The sequence below is a fragment of the Ammospiza caudacuta genome, chromosome 14 (genome assembly GCF_027887145.1).
Source record: "Ammospiza caudacuta isolate bAmmCau1 chromosome 14, bAmmCau1.pri, whole genome shotgun sequence".
NCBI classification, from domain to species: Eukaryota; Metazoa; Chordata; class Aves; order Passeriformes; family Passerellidae; genus Ammospiza; species Ammospiza caudacuta.
This window is the reverse complement of record NC_080606.1, coordinates 4,004,870-4,028,316: the sequence shown is the minus strand read 5'-3', so window position 1 is coordinate 4,028,316 and position 23,447 is coordinate 4,004,870. Positions and strand designations below refer to the sequence as shown.

General features: G+C 53.6%; 1 protein-coding gene across 2 annotated transcripts in view; it reads left to right on the top strand.

Annotated features, from left to right (window-relative positions):
- The first annotated feature begins 6,703 nt into the window (after positions 1-6,703).
- LOC131563881 (gamma-aminobutyric acid receptor subunit beta-4) overlaps positions 6,704-23,447 on the top strand; it is a 77,591-nt gene continuing 60,847 nt past the window's right edge. For both annotated transcript variants that reach the window (XM_058814078.1, XM_058814077.1), the window contains exons 1-2: positions 6,704-6,783; positions 11,442-11,530. In XM_058814078.1, the coding sequence (XP_058670061.1) occupies positions 6,704-6,783; positions 11,442-11,530 (169 nt within the window). The remainder of the gene's footprint in view (positions 6,784-11,441; positions 11,531-23,447) is intronic.

Below are 23,447 nucleotides of genomic sequence, written 5' to 3'. Positions count from 1 at the left end.
AGTCAGCATGGGTTCAGCAAGGGGAAATCATGCTCAAGCAGTCTGATAGGCTTTGGGGGTGGGATGGCTGCCTGGTAGGTGAGGGAGAGCAGTGGTTCCTGTCTGCCCTGGCACCAGCAGGGTCCTTGGCACCTCCCATAACCTCCTCACAGGGAGGGTGGGAGGCTGACAGGTTGGGGTTGGACAGAGGGCTGAGAACGGGCTGTGTGGCAGAGCTCAGGGGTTCTGATGGTGCCCCAGGGTCCTGCTGGAGGCCTGTGACTGGTGCTGCTGCCCAGGGGACACCACTGGGCCCAGTCTTGTTCAAATTAATGCAGCCATGGCCTGGAGGAAGGGGCGCTGCATGGAGGACGCACCACGAGCTTTGTCACGGGATAAGCACAGGAGAGGACTCCAGGAGAGCTGGGCCTGACCCCTGAGGCTGAGTGGAGTGCAGTGTCCCCAGGGAGCCTCTCCTGTCCCCTCTGCTGTGTCCCCTCAGCGCAGGTGCTGCAGGGCTTTAGGCCAAGGCAGGTGGCACCTGCTCTGGGAACACTTTGTCCCTGCAGCCAGCAGGGACCAGCAGCTGGGCTCCTCTGCTCCCCTTCCTCCTGGGTGCTGAGCCCTAGGACAGGAGAGCTGTGGGGCCAGAGGGAGAAAAAGGAGATGAAACCATCCACACCTCCATGTGGATTCCTCCGCAGAGGAATTTTCTGCTCAGATCCTTGTCATCCATTCTGCTGCCGCTTCCAGATGTTTTTGTTGTGGCTCCATGACTCAGACCAGGAGCTTTGACTCAGAAGGGGGCTCCTCTGCTGGAGCAGGTGGGCAGGAGCATCCCTAGGAGTGAGAAGTGGGACACCCTCTGAAATGGGAAGGGGACTTGGGCCTCAGTGATTCCATCACTAACAATAATGAGCAGAGAGGCATTTCTGGGCACTCCTTAACCCTCTGCAGGGGCTGAAGGGCCTTTTCCTTGCCTTGTGCCCTTCACTGCCAGTCCCAACACAGTCAAAAATGCCAGTGCTCCTTCTGAGAACCATCATGGAAATGCAAAGAGGAAATCAGCCAGAGGACCTACAGACAGACACAGATCCACAGGACTGGGGCTCTGCATCCCTCAACGTGTGTGCAGGGATGGATTCACAGCTCCCCTGGCACCACAGCTCTGCTGGGGATGTGTGTCAGAGGCTGCCCTGCACACCTGGCTCACCTGCCCTCCCCATCGCCCACCTCAGGGGTGGCAGGAGCAGATTGTCCTTGTGCCACAGGCCAGGACAGTGTCACTGTCACCCTGCAGGCTGCCTGGGCATGGCAGGAAGAGGCTGGGGTGTTGGGAGTGATGTTCTTTTGTTGTAGACACAAGAGCTAAACCTGAACAACCACAGCTATCAACAACCAGCACAGCACTTCTGCACACTCCTAACCGAAGGATCTTTGCTCAAGGCCAGACCATTCCCTGATGAAGGAAAGCCCAAACTGAGCGTTGTCTGCATCCTCCTAAGCTCAGAGAGACTGGAATGAGAAGTGGTGCATGAACCCACCTCCAAGGACAATCCTTTCTCCCTTCTCACCACACTTTGATGCTCTGCTTGGAGAGATTTGAGCACATAGGACATACAGGACTGCAGGTAAATTCTGCTCAATTCCTCCATCACAGTTCCTAAGAATGGTCAACATTTCCACTTACTGTGCACTATCTTGCAAAGTGGTGAAGGATCTTTGGCTCAGCAAAGATGGGGAACCTTGTGGATGCACTCTGAGGCATTTCCTCAGGAATAGGTAAAATCTAGCACATGATGTGTCCAAGCAGAGAGGCTCCTGGGCTAGACATGAGGAATTTGTGAATCAGAGGATGCAGAGTCACTAAAACAGGAGCCACATCTGCCCAAGCAGCTGTCACCAAGTCAGCCCCACCAGTCCAAGGGGGCTGTGACTTGTGATCTTTCCTTGCCAGCACCTGAGGGTGTTTAGATGGCACTGGGGGGGATGATGGAGCCTTTGTCCTGTTTGAGGGAAATCTTTCCTGCAGGAACCTGGAACTGGAATTGCAAAGGCTCTTTGGCTTGGTCCTGGATGGAGCTCCAGAGACTGAGGCTGTATTCTGGACAGGGTGGGAAAACTCCCCTTTGCCTCTGCTTGTCTCTATTTCCACCTCATGATGTGCACTCACTTACTTTCAGGTAGTTTTCTACTTTCTGCACAGAGATGCCAGCTGTAAGGCTTTTTTCTCCTTTTCCATTCAATTTCTGGTATTGTCAAGATTCTTTTTCTTTCTCAGCTCTTGTCCTTGTTCTGCTTTAGAAGAACACCCATCTTCTTCTGGAAATTGTTGGCTGGACAGAAGAGCCAGCTCTCCAGCTGGCTGGGAGAGGGGATGAGGGAGATTCTTCACCTTGATGGCAAGCCCTTGGGAAAAGCAGCACTTGGGGAGTTGGCAGTGGCCACTGGAGAAGAAGGGAGGTCAGGGTGTGGAGATTTCAGCAGAGCAGCAAGTAGGAGAGGAGTGAAAATGAGTGATTTGATAGTGGAGGAGAGGAAATGGCCACAAACACAATGCCCATGGCCTCTGCAGGTTGGTTATAGCCACGGGTGGCATCCCCAGCAGCCTCTCACAGCCATTGGCAGGGTCAGGATGTGAACTTCAGAAAAAGCCATCACTGGGCCCTCCCTGGAGAGCAGGCAGCCCCCAGCAGGGCAGGGAGACACTGAGTTTGGGGCTCTGGGAGGGGCCCATTTTATGGAAGGCAAGGAACAAACCCCTCAGTGAGCACAGGCAATCTGCATCATCTCCTCCCCTTCATGAGAGCCAGCAGAGATGGGCACTAACTCCAGAGCACCCCTTTACCCCAGAACATGGCTCCAGGTAGGGTGTTGAGGAGCACCCAGCAGCTCCTCTGGATGCATCCCTGCCAAACAGGGCTTTCCAAAGTTTCCTGCTGTGGCTGAGTGGTCAGATAATTCATGGGACACGGTTTCTGCTGCCAACTGGGAGAACTTGCAAGCACAAATGTCACCATTTGTGAACATAATTTTTCCTCTTCATGTGTGCCTCTGACATTTGCTTTTCACACACCTTTCCTGCCAGTAACTTGCAATCATGGCTGGTGGGAGGGAGCAGAGCAGGAAGGGACCAGGAAGGGCTTAATGGGGGCACTGGTGCCTGGGGGGAAATGCTTCTCATCTCCCCAAGAGGTCCTCCCTGGTGCCCAGCAGCTTAAATCAGAATAAATGCTTCAGAAAGTCACTGCTGTTGGGAGCTCTGTGTGCTGGCAGCAGCAGAGGAGGTAAATGCTGGACCTGTACAGCAGCCAGCACCTGATGGCACCAGGCAGCTCATCCTGGGGACATCCTGCAGGACCAGATCTGCTGGGCTGGCTCCTCTTCGTCAACAGACTTGTGGAGAAACCCTATTGCTTTGGCCATGGACCCCTCAGCCACAGGAATTAGGGAGCCACAAGCTCCTGGGGGTGGTGACAAAGCATGAGTTGCTGGTGACACCGGGTGTGTGGGAGCCCAGGGGCACCCTGAGGGCAGAGTGCAGCACTGGGAGCCCAGGCACACAGGCTTGCTGTGGCCTACCACACAGTGAAATGTCACCAGCTGGGTGTCCTGGGGGTCCCTGCACCCTGCACTCACTGTGGAGGCCTCAGGGAGTGGCCAGCAGTGAAAGCCATGGGCAGCATGGCCCTGATTCCACAGGGGCAGGCACATTCACTGGCAGGTGACAAGTGCCACTTACCAGCTTTGGGCTTTGGGAAGGCAGTGGAGATCACTGCACTGAGCTTAATTTACTAAGTCTGGACAAGCAGGGGTGGTCTGGGCACTAAACCAAGCAGAGAACCTTTTCCACCAGCCTCAGCAGTAAGGGAGATCTTCTCCCCTCCATTCTAGCCCCACCTCACTGTGGATGTTAAACCTTTCCCAGCCTTCCTTTTCCCCACAAGCCCCACAGGTTCAGTGCCCCCAGGGACACCAGGCCAGCTCAGCACAGCACTCAGCTGTTCCCTGGTTTGGGGGCTCTGCAAGGCCACAGCCCAATCTGGCCTGCCAGGGAGGAGCTCCTTCAAAGGTCACACCCCACCAGGCTTTTTGGGAGATGGAGATTGGGAGCACAGGATCTGTGGCATGCCTCTGATGAGGAAACCATGTAGAGTCAAGCCAAACATGAGGGAAAAAAGGGAGCATTAGGAACGCCAGAGAAAAGGATGCTCCCAGATTCACACAGAAATCACAGAATCACCAGCTTGGAAGAGACCTTCAAGATCATCGAGTCCACCCCAGCCCCAACACCTCAGCTAAACCCCGGCACCCAGTGCCACATCCAGGCCTTGTTAAACACACCCAGGGATGGGGACTGCACCACCTCCCTGGGCAGCCATTCCACAACTTTATCACTTTTCTGTAAAAAACCTTTTCCTGCTATCCAGCCTGTATTTCCCTTGGCACAGCTCGGGGCTGTGTGCTCTGGCTGTGTCAGTTCCTGCAGACAGAGCCCAGCCCCAGCTGAACACAGGCACCTTTCAGGAGCTGTGCAGAGCGATGGGGGCACCCCTGAGTCTCCTTTTCTGCAGGCTGAGCACCCCCAGCCCCCTCGGGGGCTCCTCTCAGGGTTTGTGTTCCCAGCCCCTCTCTCTGGATGTGCTCAGTGTCCCAAGGTCCTTCCCAAGCTGAGGGGCCAGAGCTGGGCACAGCACTCGGGGTGTGCCCTCACAGTGCCAGGGACAGGGGCACGATGAGCTCCCTGCTCTGCTGGCCAGATCTCCCTGCAGGGAAGAGCAGGACAGAGCAGCTGCACAGTGGCCACTGGACATTGCCCTGTGCCCCTTGAGGCATTTTGGAGCTGGTCCTGCCCAGCTGCAGTGACACATCTGCTCTGCCCCATGTCCCAGAGGGCTTTGGGGACCATCTACCCACAGGTGCCAAGCTGGACATACCTGTTCAGAAGGGCTGCTCTGAGCTGCCAGGCATGTGCAAAGGAGATCCCATCAGATGTTTCCTCCTTGAGCCATGGCTTCTGCTCTGCATTCAAAGTGCTGCTGTATCTCTTCTTTTTCCTAGGGAAAAAAAAATAAAACAAACTTCATGGTAGTACATTACTGCATGCCTGATGGAGAGTTCCTTCATTATATTATGTTTTATGACAAAGATCAGAAGGTGGTGCACAGGAGGCTGTGATTATTTCAATGGCTGTTACTATTCCAGCAGGCAAAGCCCCAGCACCAGGAGCTGATCCCCAGCAGCATTTCTGGAAGTTCAGGCTCCCTTTTCCCACAAACTCCATTGTATGCATAACAGCATCCTTCAGGGAGAGCTGAGCATCCCTCCTGAGCTGGGCTTCCCCAGCCTGGGGGAGTCTCCAGCCCCAGCAGAGCCTCCAGATCTCCCCCAGTGCCCCTGGAGGAGCCACCAGGCCACTGGGCTCTGTGGCACAGAGACATTCTGAGTAAATCTCCTTATTTTCCATCTCTGTGGCTGCAGGAGGAAGCTCAGCCTGTGCTGGTGACAGTGTTTCAGGCAGCCACAGCACCCAGCAGCGCTCACAGCTGAGCCCCTCTTGCCCAGGCACAGCCCCCCTCTTGCCAAAATGCCATCACCTTTCCCATCATCTTCCCTGCACCCACCTCCCCGGGCAAAAAACCCAAAAATCCACCTCAGCAAAAATGCTCATCCGTCCCCTCTGCAAGCCAGCAGGGGTTAATGCTGTCAGCCATGACGTCAGGATCCCAATTTGTCCAGAGAGTCCCCCTCCCCAACCACAAACTCCCTCTCTCCTCCCCTCCTCTTGTGACTTTGCAATGAGCAGCAAAACTCCACAGGAGCTGCGGCAACAGCACTAGGGAGACATCCAACCCTCCCTGCAGACAGGGATTTATCTATTTTCTACACATGCATCTATGTTTTTTTTTATTCACTGGGCTGCATTTGCTGTTCCTTTTTTATTTTTATTTTTTGTAGCCTTTTCACAAAAGCCCCAAACCTCCCAAGTGACGAGCCTGAGATTTCCCTAAAATAAAATAACAGCACAGTGGGGCTGGGTGCCTTCCCCCTCGGAAAATAAAGAGGAAAGGGGGAGCAAATAGGTAAAATCCAGAATAAAATCATATTGCTCGAAAACTCACACGTCCTCCCTCTCTCTCTCTCTCTCTCTCTCTCTCTCACACACACACACACACACACACACACACGCTCTTTCTCCTCCTCCTCCTCTCTGAAGGTGGGTAGCAGGAGCCATGCAACATCTGCAGAACCGGATGGCAAAAGAGCAGGAGGAAAAATAATCCAAGTGGAGTGCTCAGGGGACACTGAGTTGGGTTTTTTTCTTTTTCCTTTATTTTTCTTTTTTAATTTTTTTTTCCTTCTTCTTCTTCTGCCGCGTACCTGTGAGATTCAATTTCACATTTTGCTGAGCCCATTTTGGGGCATTTTATTTTTCTTTCTCTTGGGATTTTCTCCATTGCCAGAGGATGTCTCTTGTTGAGAGGATGCTGAAAGGAAGAAGAAACGAATTCTTTGACTGGCACTGAAGGAGCGGGGGGGTATTTTTCCCCCTCATTTTTTAGTTTTTTGTCATTATTCTTTTTCTCTAGGAAATCATTAACTGGGGGGGGGGTTGGTTTCTTTTTTCCCTCCCCCCCTTTTTTTGGAGGGGGATTTCAGAAGATCCATCTTTCTTTCCCCTCCCCTCCAAAGATTTTTTTTTTCATCCTTCGTCTTTGTGGAAATGTGGACATTTCAGGCAGACAGATTGAGTGGAATTGTCTCTGCTTTAGCAGCTCTTTGTCTCGCCTGCTGTGCGCAAAGGTAAGGATTGCGATCCCAGGCTGCGGGGACAGGGGGGCTGGCACAGGGCTTGTTTGTCTCGGTCGGGCTTTTCTCCATCGAGCTGGATGTGGGGAAGACGAGGGGGTTCTTTCCCCAGATCGCTTCCCCTGCCGTCTGCTATCGTTATCCCCAGCCCGTGCCGTTCCGGGGGGAGGAGGGATGCTCGTACATGAGATGGGGAGCAGACCCTGCGGACGGAGCCCACCTCGCAGAGCGTGTGTGCGCGTCCCCCTGCCCAGCTCGGGGGAAAATGGCCAAACGAGGGGGTTTGCTGGGGAACATGGTGCCGGCAGGAGCCGCCGGAGCCCCGGAGCTGCGCCAGGCGCCCGGCAAGGCTGCCTTGGCCACGCACACGCAGCCACGCTCGCGTCCGTGCGAGCTGCGCCGTGCCACAGCCCCGGCTCTGCGGAGCTCCGGGGGCGATGCCCACGGCCGTGCGGGATTGATGGCATGCAACACCTCCTCTGTGGGTGCCACGCATCCGGATCCGGCCCTGCGTGTGCGCAGCCAGCCGTGCCCGCCCGTGTGTCACTCACACCTACGGCACGGCTTCACCTGCCCTGCGTGGCACCGGGCAGAGCTGGCACCGCTCCGCTGCCCGCTCCGGCTGCAGCTGCTCCTGAGCTGTGCCCGGAGCACTCGCAGCGCTCCGGAGGTGCGGGAGCCCATCCAGCCTGGCCGAGGTGTGCGGAGCGCACCTGTTTGCTCGCTCATCCGCTGCTGTCACGCACGGGGGTAGCGCTGCCTGCTGCTGCTGCTCGCCCTCCCTCCCTCCCTCCCTCCCTCCCTCCGCACACCTGCGGGCAGGTGCGTTTGTCCCTGCGCCTGCCGGGGGGAGCTCTGGCATCTCCCTGCTCAGCCGTGTACAGGGAGCAGCGCGTTCCCGGCGCACACACGCAGTCCTTACGGGGCTCTGGGTGCCCACATTTGGGTTCCCGTGGTTATAAACACGCACGCAGTCTTTGCAGAGCTGTGGGTGCCCAGATTTGTGTTCCCATGGTTATAAACACGCACATGCACACACACATACACAGGTTCTTGTGGGGCTGTGGGTGCCCACATTTCAGTTTCTATCATTATAAACACACACAGGTTCTTGTGGAGATGTGGGTGCCCAGATTTGTTCTCCCATGGTTATAAACATGCACAGGTCCTTGTAGAACTGTGGGTGCCCACATTTGTGTTCCCATGGCTATAAACACGTACAGGTCCTTGCAGGGCTGTGGATGCCCAGATTTGTGCTCCCATCGCTATAAACACACATAGGTAGGGCTGTGGGTGTCTACATTTGAGTTCCTGTCATTATAAACACACACAGGTTCTTGTGGGGCTATGGGTGCCCAGATTTGTGTTCCTGTGGTATAAACATGCACAGGTCCTTGCAGGGCTGTGGGTACCCACATTAGTGTTCCCATCGTTATAAACACACACGGGTCCTTGCAGGGCTGTGGGTGCCCAGATTTGTGTTCCTGTCATTATAAACACACACAGACACAGACACAGACACACACACACAAAGTCCTTGCAGGGCTGTGGGTGCCCAGATTTGTGCTCCCATCATTAGAAACACACACAGGTCCTTCTGGGGCTGTGCTCCCATGGCTATAAACATGCACACACACAGGTCCTTGCAGGGATGTGTGTGCCCAGATTTCTGTTCCCATGGCTATAAACATGCAAGGTCCTTGCAGGGCTGTGGGTACCCATATTTGTGTTCCCATGGCTATAAACACGCACAGGTCCTTGCAGGGATGTGTGTGCCCAGATTTGTGTTCCCATGGCTATAAACACGCACAGGTCCTTGCAGGGCTGTGTTCCTGTGGCTATAAACACGCACAGGCGCAGGCGCGTGCCCACCTTTCCCACACCATTCATGTGTGGTCCTGCTGTGTGGGGACACACACACAGGCAGCTCGGGAGGCACTGGCCAAGCAAATGTGTGACATTCAGAGCCCACAGCAAGCCCCTTTGCTGAGATGTGTGTCCCTGCATGTGTGTTTGTCTGTCCAGCACTGATTTTTACCCACAGCCTGCATGTGTGTCTGTGCACGGCTCGGAGACAAAACACTCTCCATGTGCACGAGCCTCCAGCTACTCCTACACAGCCCAGGCAGCAGCACGGGGTGCTGGAATGGAGAGGTTGGGCTGCAAGGGTACGTGGCTGTGCAGAGCACATGGCCACTGACACAGAATCAGGGGCACAGCACTCTGGAATTCAGATCACAGGCTGGCTGTGCGTGCTCCCCGAGCGGATGCAGACCCACATTCGCCAGGAATAGCACTGGCATGCAGCTGCTCGCCCACAGCTGGGCAAATGCACAACTTGCCTCCTCCGTGGGAGGGATGTGGCTTTTTGGATCACAGGGAGCACTGGGAGGCAAAAGACCTTGTCCTTAATCATGATGGTTTATTCCCTCACTAGGCCACCTTGTAGCTGGTGAGGAGGAAAGTGTCCCCACGGCCCTCTTCCCACTCTGCCCCTTTCTGCAGGGCCTCTGAAACATTGTTTCCTGTCTCTACCTCAATTTTCCTTCTTATATCAATGAGGTAAACACTGATTCCTGAGTTTTATGCACTGTAGGAAGCCAGGCAGAGGTGTCCAAATCCCTTGAGAGATGCACAGTGTCCATATTATGGATATGGGAGCCTGTGTACCTAGGAACGGCTGTCTAGAGATGAAAAAGTGCTGCTGCATGCTCTCAGTGCTCAGTGACAAGACTGTGCTTTGCATGCTGCAAAACCTCACACACCTGCAGAGAAATCCACAGGTGCAAGTGGACCTTGTGAGCCTGGGCACAGCGTTGTGGAAGTGCCCACCTGTGCCCACCTCTCTGGCCTTTTAAAGCCCAGCAAGGAAGAGCTGTACCCCTTTCAGCAGGGGAGATCAGACCCCTTCCCCTGTCAGCACAAGGGCTTGTTGGTTGGGCATGCACCAGAGCTGGGGGCTGCCTCACATTTGCACATCCCTGTCCTGCTGAGAAATTCCTGCACGTCCCAGAGAGCCCTGAGAGCTGCCGAGGCCCCCAGGTGGTCCTACATGCCTCCACCCACAGCCCTAGGGAGAATCTGGATCACCAGACCCATAAATGCCTGCTTCTGTGCTCCCCATAAATCATGTCCACAGCCCAGTGTCTCATCACACCCCAGCAGAGCAGGGTCTGCCCCCGCACTTCACCCCCAGGCCCCCCCAGGCCCTGGCTGGGATGTGGTCACACACATGCACACACCTCTGAGCCTGTTCTGCAGCCTCACCCAGTGCTCCTGTGTGTCTGTGTGTCTGTGTGCACAGTCAGGGAGTCCCTACCCGCTCAGTGCAGCCGGGGGAGCACGCCTGTCTGCCTGTCTGTCTGTCTGTGTGTGTCTGTGTGTGTGTGCAGACACAGGGACATGCCAGTAGCAGCCCCTGGCACGGGGCTGGCAGGCAGAGGCAGTGCAGCTTTCCAGGTTGACTGGGATGGATGTGGGAGGTGGTGTTGACAGGGAGACATGCTGTTGTGGTGGGTGACTGCAAAGAGCAGCAGTTGTCACCGGCAGGGTCTCTATTCTCATGCAAAGCAGGGGACGAGGGTGGCACAGAGGCTGGGGATTCAGGCACAAAACCTCATACACCCCGCAGCACACAATAGGTCCAGTATTTTTAGCATCCCCTGCTTTCTGGTTTCCCACCTTCAGTTTAGGTTTGGCCCTTGGGCTGATTTCAGAAGGAGCTCCTTCCTTGCTGGATGGGTGTTAGGGAGGACATCTGCCCTCTCTGTGTGCAGGTTAAAGGGCTGGGAGGGAAAGGATTGCTGCTGTGGCACGCAGAGGGGAAGATGGACTCTCCTTCCCTGGCTCTGCCTCTTGATCTGCGTTGCTAAGAGGTCACAGTGATGCTGAGTGACAGAAACTGAATTTTTACACGGCAAAGATCAGCTGTATATCGAGGCCGTAGGAGAAAAAGGAGCCTTGGTTTCTTCAATATCTTCATTCTTTGCTTCAATAACCTGAAGAAAGCCCTGGGTGTAGTGGGAAGTCACACTGGGGTGTGTGACAGGGCAGGGTGCCTGCTGGGGGCCACCTGTGTGGTGGGGACCTTGGGACGTGCCAAGTCCATGCTGGGTGATGCAAGACCTGGAGCAAGAGCCCAGCTGGGCTGAGGAGGGGGAGTGAGACCTGCAAGGGAGAGCTGCAGCTGCCCCAAGCACAGCCTGGGGCACAGAAAGGACAATTCCTGCCTCTGTGTCTGTGCACCCCTCTGTGGGCAGGGACAGGGAAGCTCCCCGGATGTGTGGGTCGGTGGCCAGGGTGTTCATTGAGGGGTGCAGCAACCCAATCCCTGGGGTGCCTACACCAGAGGGACACCACAAACAGAGCTTGTGGTGCTCTGGAGTCAGGGTGAGCTGCAGAAGAGGAACCAAAACACTGCTGAGAGTTCTGAGCCCTTCCCAGGATGGCTCAGGGGCTCTGTGGGGCTTGTGGGCACGCAAGTGGCTGGGATCTGTGCCAAGGACAGAAGACACGAGTGAGAGGGAACACAGAGAGGCTCTGCTGGTGGCTGAGGTGTTCTGGTGCCCTGGGGTGTGAAGGATGCTGAGGGAGCTGGCCAGGACCCCTGGTGCCACACGGGATGATGAGAACTCTCTTCTTTTGTCTTTCAGCCCCTCCACTGGAAATATTTCTGTGGTGAAAGAGATTGTGGACAAACTGCTCAAGGGCTATGACGTCCGCCTCAGGCCCGACTTCGGAGGTGAGGCAGGGGACGGGGACGGGGACAGGGGACAGGGGACAGTGGGCAAGGGCTGTGTCTGTGCTGGCCCCTTGGCCACACACACCATGGGCAGTGCTCCCCTCAGACACCTCCAACCCTAATGTCCTTACAGCTTTTCCCTCACATTCTTGGGGCCTTCTCCCTCACATCCTTAGGGCCTTCTCCCTCACGTTCTTAAGGCCTTTTCCCTCACGTCCTTAGGGCCTTCTCCCTCATGTCCTTACTGCCTTCTCCCTCATGTCCTTACAGCCTTCTCCCTCATGTCCTCACTGCCTTCTCCCTCACATCCTGAGGGCCTTCTGCCTCACATCCTTAGGGTCTTCTCCCTCATGTCCTTATGGCCTTCTCCCTCACATTTCTGTCACCCCTCCTGCTTTCCTTTCTCCTCTCGCTGGCTCCCCTCCTTCCAGCTTCCCCCATCTCTGCAGGCAGCTGTGCTGTCCATGGTGTGATGTTTCTGGGGATATTTTGCCACAACAGAGACACTCAGCTCTTCCTCTGCTCCAAGCTTTCCTCCATCACGGACAACAAGTAGTCCCTCCTCCATTTCTGCTCCCAGTGCCAGATATTTTGGCTCTTTTCCCTGCAGAGGGTTGAAGTGATTGCTGGTGGGGCTGTTGGTTGGCCTGCAAAGCTGCTCCCTCAGCAACAGTGAGGCATAAAATATTCCCTGGGGTCAAGGATCTTCAATTCCTCCCTTGGGTCCTGTGAGCAAGCAGGAGAACCACAAGGGCCTGGTGGAGATGAAATATGAAATATGGAAAATCTTTGGGCACTGTTTTGTTCCAAGGTCTGGTTGAGGTCCATTCCTTGGAGAGGAGCAGGCACTAGAAAAGCACAGGGAGGGGGATTTGAGGGCTTCTGGACTCCGCCTGCCAAGCTTGGCTGGTTTAAGTCTTCTCTGGGCAATGCTATTTCCTCCTGATGAGGAGATGTGTGGGGCTGGGGGATGCTCAGCACACAGGAGGACAGATACAGGTGTCCCTCTCCATGGGACTGATGGGACACAGGCTCATGCCTGTGCTCTCAGGGGGAAGAGAGGCCAGGGACAATTATTTAGCGGCTCAAGGGAGCAGTTTTCTCCAAACAGGGCTGCCCCATAGTTCCTAGAAGCTGGGAGTGAAGGAATACCCTCACTGCTCTCAGCAGGGTTTGAAGGCACCCCAATTTGCTGTTCCCCATGACCAAACCCATCTCTCCCTGAAGCCTCTGGTTTCCTGCACCTCACCCAGACCTGCCCCATGCTCTGACCACCCTGTACCCTTCAGCAGAGTCCCTTCCACCCCACAAACATCATCCCCACCGCCCTCATCTCCTTGTTCTACCCCGTGGTGGAACAGGGGCTTTCAGGAGGCAGCACCAGGCGCTGCTGGGCCCTGGCCTCATGGAGGGCTCTGGCTGGGGAAGATGATGCCCACCCCTCCATAGTGGGCACCTGGGAGGTCACCCAGGGCAGTGGGGAGATGCTCTGGGTGCAGCATCCTGCAGGCAAACAGGGCTTCCAAATCTTCCCTCCTTAGAATATGGGATAGGCTGGCTTTGATTGAAAGGCTCTGCCCAGCAAACATGACATGTCCCTATTACCTGGCCAGGCCTGACCACAGAAATTGGTGCAGTCACATTTTATGAGGGGGAGAGCCATGGAGATGACATAAAACTGGAAGAGGAGCAGGGTGCAAAGGCACGGCAGGGACTGGGATCCAGTGCAGCAGGAACAGAGCTGGCTCTGCAGAGCCACGGAGCACAGCGAGCCCTGGCAGGGGCCAGTGGGTTTTGTTCACTGATTGCAGCCCCCAGGGCACCCAGGACAGGCTCAGCCCTTCCTCTGCTGACCCTACAGATCTGTGCAGTGCTGGGCTGGGCTTGGCAGGCACTGCAGGATGGATGGGGCTGGGCAGCCCTGGCACTTCATTGGATTTTGCTCTGAATTCCCAAAGTGCAAGCAGCATTTCTCCTCACTCAAGCAAAGAAATAGAATTATGAGCATAACCCCCTTCCCTGTAAATGTCTCACTGTTGCCCTTCACCCTTTCTTGTCCTTCCCTTTGCTCATGAGAGTGAGGTCCTGGTGGGGAGCCCCTTGGTTCTCATGGTGCAGGGATACCCAAACTCTCAGCATGCCTGGCTCGCACCCTAGGAAAATCTTATCCAGGCAAAATTCCTGCAGCATTTGCAGCTGGGCTGATACAGGGGTCTGGAAGCTGGAGATTGTTGGTGTTACAAGGCCACAGAAAGGGGTGGACGTTTCCTTGTACCACTGCTATACCCAGAGCTCACCAGCTCTCTGGGCTTTTGGATCAAACCCATTTCTAAGTGAAATACACTGGGGTCATGCCAGGAGGTGTCTAAGCCTGTGTGGCTCCCAGTCCTGTTGTGGAGAGGCTGAAGTTCTCCCCAATGAGTTGTGTGCAGCTGGCATAGCCACAGGACCCACAGGAACAGCATGAAGCTTGCCAGGGGAGGCTCAGGTTGGATATCAGAAAAGGGTTCTTTCCCCAGAGGGTGATTGGAACATGGAGCAGGCTCCCCAGGGAATGGCCATGTCCCCAGGGCTGCCAGAACTCCAGGAGTGTTTGTACAATGCTCTCAGGCACAGGATGGGGATGTTGGGGTGTCCTGGACAGGGTCAGGAGTTGGACAGATCCTTGTGGGTGCTCTCCTGCTCTGATGTGCTGTGATTCCATGCAAAAGGCACAGTTTGGGCAAAGCCCTGGGTCTGTGTGTGTGCAGCCCTGCTGTCCCCCAGGGCCGTGTGGGACTGAGCTCCAGTTCCAGCATCCTGAGGACTGGACTGTTCTCCAGGACTGCCCTGTGCTCCACCTGGGCTGTTCTGCCCCCCTCCTCTGCCTCCCAGCTGGGCAGGGGGGCTGTCAGCCCTCTCTGTGTGGGGAGGTGATCCCACCACCCCCATGCTCCCATGCTGGGAACACCAGTGAGGGTGAGCTGGGAATGGCCAAGGGGGCACCTCAGAGGGGTGGCAGGTCCTGCTGGGAGCCCTGTGCCCCAAAGAGATGTCATGGAGCTGCCTCAGGGCTAGCCAGGAGTGACCAGGGGGTCTGGCAGGACAGTCAGCTGCCTGCCCAAGGGGAGAGGAGTGCAGCAAAGCAGCTGCCACTCAGCTGCCCATGAACCAGGGTGAGCTGTGCCTCTAAAGCCAGAGCCTTCAGCTCTCTGTGGCTCCAGGGTGAGGCACCAGGGGCAGGAAGGTGACAGCAGCCAGTGCTGGGCTCCCTGGAGGTGTGGATACAGCCAGGTCCTTCCCAGACAGATTCCCACATGAGGAATGCGACCCACAAACGTAATGAACCAATTGGCTTCCCTTCCTCCCTTCCCTGCTCTCTCTTGCTGCTTTCCTCGTGCTTTCCTCTTGCAGCAGAGTTGTTTCCTCCTTGCTCTCCTGTCCCCACATCAGTGGCAGTCACCTTGCCCTGTCCCCATCCTCAACCTGGGGACAATGTCCCAGCTCCACATCCTGGGGTGCCTCCTCCGTTCACTCCTGCCTGTAGAGCAGGAGCAGCTGGGATGCTTTGGGTGTGAAGGCACATGGAGGGACCTGTTCCCATGTACCGCCTGCCATGGTGAGGCAGATCTTTCCCCTCACAGTCTTTCTAAGAGAGCCCCCAGGCTCATCCCAGCACCCCCACCCTGCCCAGGATGTGGTGCTTCCACAGCTCCAAACATAACTCGTGGCTCCCCAGTCCTCTTTTTTTAAAAATTTTTTTGAAAAAGAGAAAGAGAACTCCGCCTAATGCCAAAAGGAGGACAGGCCTGCTGGGGATTGCAGTTCACTTTTTAATTTTGAGATGCCTCGTTAGCTCTGGGCCAAGCTGAGTGGCTGAGAAGCATCAGCCTTTCGCTCTCCTCCCTCTCCCCCACCCCCCTGGAAACCCATTAGGCCGTGGAGCAGGTCAGCTCTCAGGGGTGGAGCCCTGGCAATGAGTGCCATGTGCTCACCTGGGGAGCTGGGCTGAGCAGGGGACACCTAAGGGGACAGCTGGAGCCAGGTGGAGATGATGGGAAAGTCTGGGAGCAACTCCATGGGAAAGCCACCTTGGTTATGTGGGGGCAGCCTGAGGGACAGTCCCCTCTGGTGTTTCAGGGGACACAGGACAGGACTGTCCCCTCTGGTGTTTCAGGGACACAGGACAGGACTGTCCCCTCTGGTGTTTCAGGGACACAAAACAGGACAGTCCCCTCTGTTGTTTCAGCTGCTGTCCCCAAGACCTGGAGTGTCACCCCATGCTGGAGAGATGTGGGAGAGTCCCAGGGTGGGACATGCAGGGACCAGGAGAGGGCCTGGCACTGAGGGGACAGGAAGGGATGATGGCAAACAAGTCCAAAGGGTCTGGCCAGGATTGTGGTGAGGATCTGGAGCAGCCTTCAGGAGGGATGTGCAGGGAGGAGCAAGAAGCAGCCAGGTCTCCAAGAGAGAGATCTTTGTCCTGGTACTGCAAGACCAGAACAATGCAGAGAGAAGGTTTTGGACATCAAACCCCAGGTGAGTGCCATGAGTTGGCTCTGGGGGATGGACAGCCTGGGAGTGATTCATATAGAGCACTAATTCCACCACCAGGTGAGCAGGATGGCCATGATTTAGGGCTGGCTGAGCAGGGGGTGCTGCAGATAATGTCTAAGAATCATCTCAGAGCAGCACCCTGGCTCTTGTAAGTGCTCTTAGGCACTCACTTTCAGGAGCATTAGTTAGGAAAAAAAAAATGGAAAAGAAAGCAAACTAAGATGATATTGCCCCAGGGTAGAGAAGGCAATGAAGGAATGGCAGGAAGATCCCACTTGAGCTCAGTGACTCAGCTGCTCTCTGTTGGTGCAACGTTTCCAGCCCAAAACTTTGCAAGAGTTCCAAGCAGATGGCTCTTGATGGTTTTCCAGCATCATTTGCAGGTCTTGGTAGCCAAAAGCAAGGTGAGGGCACTCTGTGCTCCTTGCTGCCAGCCCTCCTGGAGTGCAGGGTTCCTGGTGTTTCTTCTGGGGGGAATGCAAGTGTCTGGAAATGCCTGGTGAAAACAGAATGACCGTGAAGCCCTTGGGATTGTACAGTAAATCCTGGATTTTCATGTCTGTGGATCCAGCAGATTTCTCTGCTCCATTTTAAATTCAAACTTCCCTAAGGAAAATTAGAACATAAAGGGGGGTTGAAATGAGCCTGTGTCCTGCTCCTCATCTGCTTTGTGTCATGGATGAAGCTTCCCAGCTCTTGCCACCCTCATTTAGGATATCCAAACCCCTCTTTGCTGCAATATCTTGGCCTTCCTCCCTCCTGTGCCCTGCCCCTTCTGCTCCATTACACCTCCACCCTCCTGGACACCCAACCCTGCTCCCACATCCTCTTTACCCCCCAGTATTCCTTCTTCAGTGGCCACTCCAGATTCAGTGGAGCTGGGGATTAAATCCTCAGCCTTTCCCTGTGTAACAGCATCACTTGAAAGCCAGAATTGTAAAAATAAATGATTACTGATGCATAAAGTGTTGCAGTGAAGCATCGTCAGTGGTTCAGGGCTCCAACACTGGCAGGGCTGAGCGGCTGCACCAGCTGGCACGGCTGCAGCAGCAGGGATGGGGTGCTTGGGTTGTTTCCCTGGCCCACCAGCCCTGTGTGCCTGGGAAACTGCTGCTCTCAGTGCTCCTGTGCTGGAAGGAACGGCAATTTGGTTTCTTCCATGGTCAAGGCTGGCGGTGCTGTTCAAGCTTTCCCCGAAATGTCCCTGTTTTCCACTGTGTGTCAGGCGGTGGTTTTTTCCAGGCAGCTAGATTGCTTTGGATTTTTGAAGGGAGGGGGGGGAGAAATTTTAGGAAAAATGATTCAGAAATTTCTGAGAACAAGCCAAAACGTGTACGTGCTGGGTTTTTTTCCCTGTCCTAAAATGTTGGGGGATGAAACCGGCAGCACCCACTGCAGGGCTGGCCCCTGTGCATGGGGAGCAGGCGTGTCCCCAGGGCCACCAGCGACCTGGCTGGCACAAGGGCTGTGTCCCCACTGCCTCTGGTGCCAGGGCAGCACCTCAGAGCAGTGATGCTGCTGCAGGAGGACCAGGATATGGGGCTGGAAGAGGGCAGTGGGTACTGATGTTGGGCTGCCTGTCTGGGGGGCCACAGGAGCTGCTCACCTGCCTTTCTAGGCTTTAGTTTTCAGCTTTCCCCTCCTCTTCTGTGGCAAAAAATATTTAAATCTCAGAGCATCTAGATTCAATTTTCCTTTTTCTTCTGAGATGCTTTGAGGCAGCCCTTTTGGGGCAGGGAACTGAGATTTGGCAGGAAGGTCTGGTCCCACCAGGGACAGCTCCTTCCCTGCTCACAGAGCTGGGCATGGGGTGAATGGGAAATTCTGCACTTCACAGAGCCTGACTCCGCCAGGAAATGTCACCCTTCTGTCCCCACACCATGGCTGCAGCTCTGGGTTTGAAAGCAGAGGGGTAATTATGGATCAGGCTGGGGAAAGGAGTTAATTGAGGAAGGAGAGACAGAAGCTGTCTGGAAAGTCTCTAAACCCCAGTGTCACTCAAGGCCAAAGGAAAGGTGAATCCCTGCTAGGGCTGTCAGTGGTCCCACTTTCCTTCCTGAATAAAGAGCATTAAGAAAAGGCCATTCTTGGTCAGTAAAACTGGCTGCAGCTGTGCAGCCCTCACTTCCTCCCCAGTTTTTGTGACTTCTGGCTCCAGACCATGGGTCACATCCTCTCTAGGGCTAATCCAGAAGGAAGATGACAACCTCCTGCTGTTGTGTCTTACTTCATTAACTGAAGTGGCAGGAAATGAAAGGATCCCGTCCTTCTTGGGACATATGTGGATGTTAACACATTGCCACATGATGGAATTTCTATTTTTTTCACTTTGCTCTTTTTATACGAAATACATGCTGCAAAAAGGACTTGGAGGCTGTTAAGTCAGACACACAAGACTTCAGAAAAAGCCAGAATTGGGGTTTCTCCAGGGATCTACATTTGGTCTCCTTGTGAGGGTACATCAGGAGGAAAGGTCCTAGAGTTGCCTCCTCCTGAGCAGCCCTGCAGAGCACACCAAGGTGCCACTTACACATGGAGCTGCTTTTTCTCCTTCCCTTTCCTGCAGAGGGGGAAAGGCTGGGGGCATGGCAGTGGGGACAACTGAGGTGCCCACAGCAGGTGATTAGGGAGGGTTGATTGTCTGGTGCAAAGGCTGGGGCTGAGCACCCAAAGTCCATCTTGGACTTGTTCTTTCCGGGCTGTTCTGTGCTCAGACCTGCTCTCCACACAGCCTCAGCTGTGTTTATGACTGCTGCCAAGCACAGCAGTACAGCAGGAGCGTGTTCACACCTCTCCCCCAAGGAACCAAAGGTATCCCCTGCTGAGGGCTGCCCAGTGAGGGGGTGATTCTCCAGGATGCTCAGCAGCACTGGAGGCAGGCAGTGCCTGTTTGGAGCACAGCTCCTCTTGATTTCAGCCACAGCTGTGAGTGCTCAGCCCCAGTGCCCCGAGAGAGAGACACACAGAGGTCACTGAAATCCGGGAGCTCCAGGTGGCTGGGGTAGGACAGAGCACACAGGAACCCTATGACACAGCCACAAAAACATCTTCTCCTTCCTGTGGGCTTCCCCTCACTCACTGGGCAGTGTCAGCACTGCCCTCCTGCAAATCCATCCTCTATCAATCAAGGAAAAGCAATGAGCAAGGATGCTGTGGACAGTTTAATTAAGAACTGGCTCCATAACATCCATTCAGCAGTGGGCATCCTTCCACCTAACCTTCGTCCATTTTGTTTTCCTCATGATTTTGTTCTTGAGGGCAATAATGTTTTAGGATATTAGACCAGTCCCTTCCTCCAGTGTGACAGAGCTTGTGAACCTCTTGCTGCACGCTGAACACCCTTGTGCATTCAGGTGTGGCCACACTTATTATCCTCCTTTCGAGACAGAATCTCTGGCACAGAGCAGTGGAAGAGGTTTTGGGAGAAAACAACAATGGAGATGAGTTCCCCTGAGGCTGGCCTGGGGTTTCTGGGCAAGCTGTGTGCCTGCCACAGAGCTGTGCCTGCTTTTCAGGATTTGGTGTCCAGTGAGGACCATAAAGTTTCGCTGTCATCCATTTCCAACTGGAGCTGGAGGAGATGTTGGTTCTCATGCCCAAGCCTGTGTGGGATAAATGCACTTTGTTGCCTTTCTCCTTCCTTTTCCCCCTTGGCTGGTGCAGCCCCTCCCTGCAGCTCTGCTCAGGCCCTGGCACAGCTGCTCTTCCACTCCATGGCAGGGCCCTGGGCTGGCAAGGACCCCTCAGAGATGTCTCTTAAAACAAAGACGTCATCATCGTTTTAACTAAGCTTTTATTCCAGGAATTTTGCCTCCACCCTTAGTCATAGATTTTTTTACATCAAGATGCAATGCATTCGAGTTACTAATTAGCAGAATAATTCCAATACTTCTTAATTAATTAACTGACTAAAAGCAGATTGTTGTTTATAGCCAGATTTGCCACATCACCTGGACCCGTGTTCCTCCTTGACAAACATCTACGTAGCACTCACCATTTCTGAGATTATTCCTGCCAGCAAACTTGCCTTCGAGGGACTGCCACTGAAAGCACAATGTGAAAGGAGTGTAAAATCCATTAGTACAAGTCCTTTTGATTACTCAAAATATATTCTCACCGCCCTGGAGCTGTTCATCAGAGCAGCTTTACATACCTGCATTGTTCATCTCCTAAGACTCCCAGTATCCCAGTTAGGCAGAGAGGTATTTTTAATCCATGTAACACGAAATAGAAAAGCCAAGGAATGTACTGCAGTTGTGCTGCTGTGTGAAAGAGGCTCTGTGTGTGCATGCCACTTTTCTCACCCATGTCTGGTTCAAAGAAAAAGAGTTGGAGGCTGCTACAGTGTCAGGGTGGCTGGATGGAAGAGGGTTTTTTGGCGGTACTGACACCGTCTGGTCTGTAAAATCCATTCTTGCAGAGAGCCCTTGCTGGAGGATTTTATATCTTGATATTTCATGTGAAATATCATGCACTTGTTAAAGCATGACCAGAAACATGGACAAGACAAAAGATGTGTTTAATGAAGGCACGAGGCTTTCAGAGGAATTCATATCTCATGGGTGAAAAAGGGCAAAGTTGGGTGGTGGAGCCCTATAGGATGAACAGAATGGTCAGTAAAACAGGTTTGCTGGAGACTCAGGGATTGATCCTGTTCTCCTGAAATGGAAGGAAGCAGAGCTCTTCTCCCTTCCTGTTGGGATGTGGGAGCTCTGCTGTTTGCTTTGAGCAGGCTGGGTTGGGCAGCACTGATCACACCATTCCTATAGGCTGTTTTTCTGGTTGTGGCATTTATCCCTGGTTCTGTGTCATAGCTAAAACCTCTTTTTTTCCCTCTGATCTTTCCCCCCTCCCCTTCCTGTTTCTCCTGTTATTTGCAGTCCTGCAGGAATTGTGCTGTTAAATAATTGTGTTTGTGACAGGGGTGAGCCTCAGCCCAACCCACCATGTCCAGAATTCCCCTCCCTAGACCTCAGGACCTCTTAGTTCAACTCTGGGATGACTCTGAGTGCAGTTCTAGTTGGAAAAAAGACTTGTAAAATTACATCTTGTTGTTCCATATTTATTCTCCCTCAGTGGTTTCCATGTCAAACTTGCTCAGTTTACCAGTCAAAACAAGATATTTCTACCTGCCAGCTCTGCCAGCTCAGCCTGGGCTCTGGAAATCAAGCTGTGCTCTCTCTGCCCTGGACATCATCACTCGCCAGAAAGGATTCTCAAATCAGGGCTGAGCTGGATGTGATGTTGAGTGTGCACAAATAGAATTTGTTCCTGGGTGGTATTAGGGGCTCTGTGGGACAGATATCAGCAAGGCTCCTGTGCTGTGCAAATATTGACTAACAAATCTACCCCACCACCACCTGGGGGAGGATGGGACACCTCTGGGGACATTTTATACCTTGGGGACACCCAAAGGGGGAAGATTTTTGGGGATGATGGTAAAAACCCACAGCAGCCCCGGGAATGGCACAGGGAAGCTCTGCTTCCTGCTGTTCTCTTTATTTGTGAGAACAGACCTAGCACCTCCTGTGCTCTGGGCCATTGCTTGGTCACCAAACTGCGACCTTTCCTTCAGCTGGGGTGTCCTGTGGAATCCCCACAGGGAACAGGCAGGCAAGGCCACTTCTTGCTGTGGAGAAGTGTCATGGTGTAGCCATAGGAAAGCTCTTCATTGATGGGCATTGTGTCCACAAATAGTCCCCCTTCTGATGGGTGAAGCAGAAGGACTTTCCTCAACACCCCTCCAGAGAAAAATGGAAATTTTTTAAATTTGATAATTGGCAAAATGTTTAAAAAGCCACTACACGTGACAGAAAATATATTTACTGTGTATGATCGTGTCATAGAGTAGGGAAACTGGGAAGGGTGTCCTGCATTGCTTTCAGCTTTCACTCCTGTGCTTCTTAGTGAATCCCCCAGGGGCTGTCAGCAAGGAGGGGACACCAGAGCCTTCCCTGCCCCATGTGAGGCTCCACTGTGAGCCTGCAGAGCCATTCCAGCCCCTAAAAGCCATGGTGAGCTTTTATCTGTGACACAACCCAAGAGCAGGGAGGAAATAGGGTGACAGCCTTGGTTCTTTGTCACCGTGTGCTCACATTTGGGACAGTCAGCTGAGCTAGGAGAGCACCAAAGTGCCCCTTCCTCTTCCTGCAGAGCAAGGATGGGCTTTCTGGCCAGCAGATCTCTCCAAACACATCCCCTCAGCTACCTGGAGTAGTTCTGACTCTTCTCTTACACTCTGTGAGACAGTTCCTGCTCCCTTTAAGGAGCTTGGTGCTGGTGACACCACAGCAGGTGACAGGGGAACCTTGTGCCAGGGGTAAAGCCACGTCCAAGGGCTGCGCTGGACAGTTCAATGGGTGATGCACAAAAAAGGGGGTGCTGATGGCACTGGCAAAGCTCTGGGTGTAAGATCAGGAGCTGTCAGGCCAGGAGAGGAGGCCACCCAGGTCACAGATGTCACCTAGAGAAGGTCTGCAGGAAAGCCCACTCTCCCGGCCTCTGGAGAAGGATCTCAGCTTGGCAGGAAATTTTTGGAAGTGAGGGAGAGGGTAGGCTATGAGCTGGATTCCTCTTCTTATCCTCCTTTCACAGCAAAAATAGAACATTTATCACAAGTTCCCTACATGTTTTTCTTCCCTATTGCACACTAGCTCCTTGCTAGTATTTGAAGCTCCAGAAAAAAGAAATTGATGAGTACTCAAGTTAATAATGTGTGCTTATTGTGTTGATGAATTGCTGGAGATGAATATATATGTAAAAGCTCTGCAAGATTCACTCATCCATGCATCCTGAGTGAAAGCAATTATTTTGGTGAGCAAATGGGACTTAGTTTTATGTCTTAATAAAGAGGTTCTGGGCTAAAAGGCAACTTTTGTTCCGGACATTATTGCAAATCAAGCTTTACTGAAATAATGGAAACACCAGCACAGGGGGCAATCTTTTAGAAGTGAACATCCTGGAATCCTTTTTTCTACTAAACTCTTTCAATTCTTGGTCACACTAAATTTTGTAAGATCTTCCCTGTTTCAGACTGTGGAGAAAGGGCAGGACCACCTGAACAAAGCACATCCAAGAGCTTCAGAAACTGAGGGATGAAAACTTGTGATCCCATGGATGACATTTGGAAAGGAGGAGGCTTGTTTTTTTGTGTGTGCTTTGTTTCTCGTGATTCCTAACCGAGATATGAATTTAATGTGAATGTAATGATATTCTCAGACCTGACTCACTCCATTTTTTCAATACTTGCCCTGTAAATTGTCCAAAACATAAGCCTTGGGCATGGTGCAAGTTTAGCACAAGGTCCCAACCTGGCCATCTTATTCCTTTTGTTTTTCCCCAGATGCTGGGGATGTCCAACTGGATCCAATCCAGGAATTAC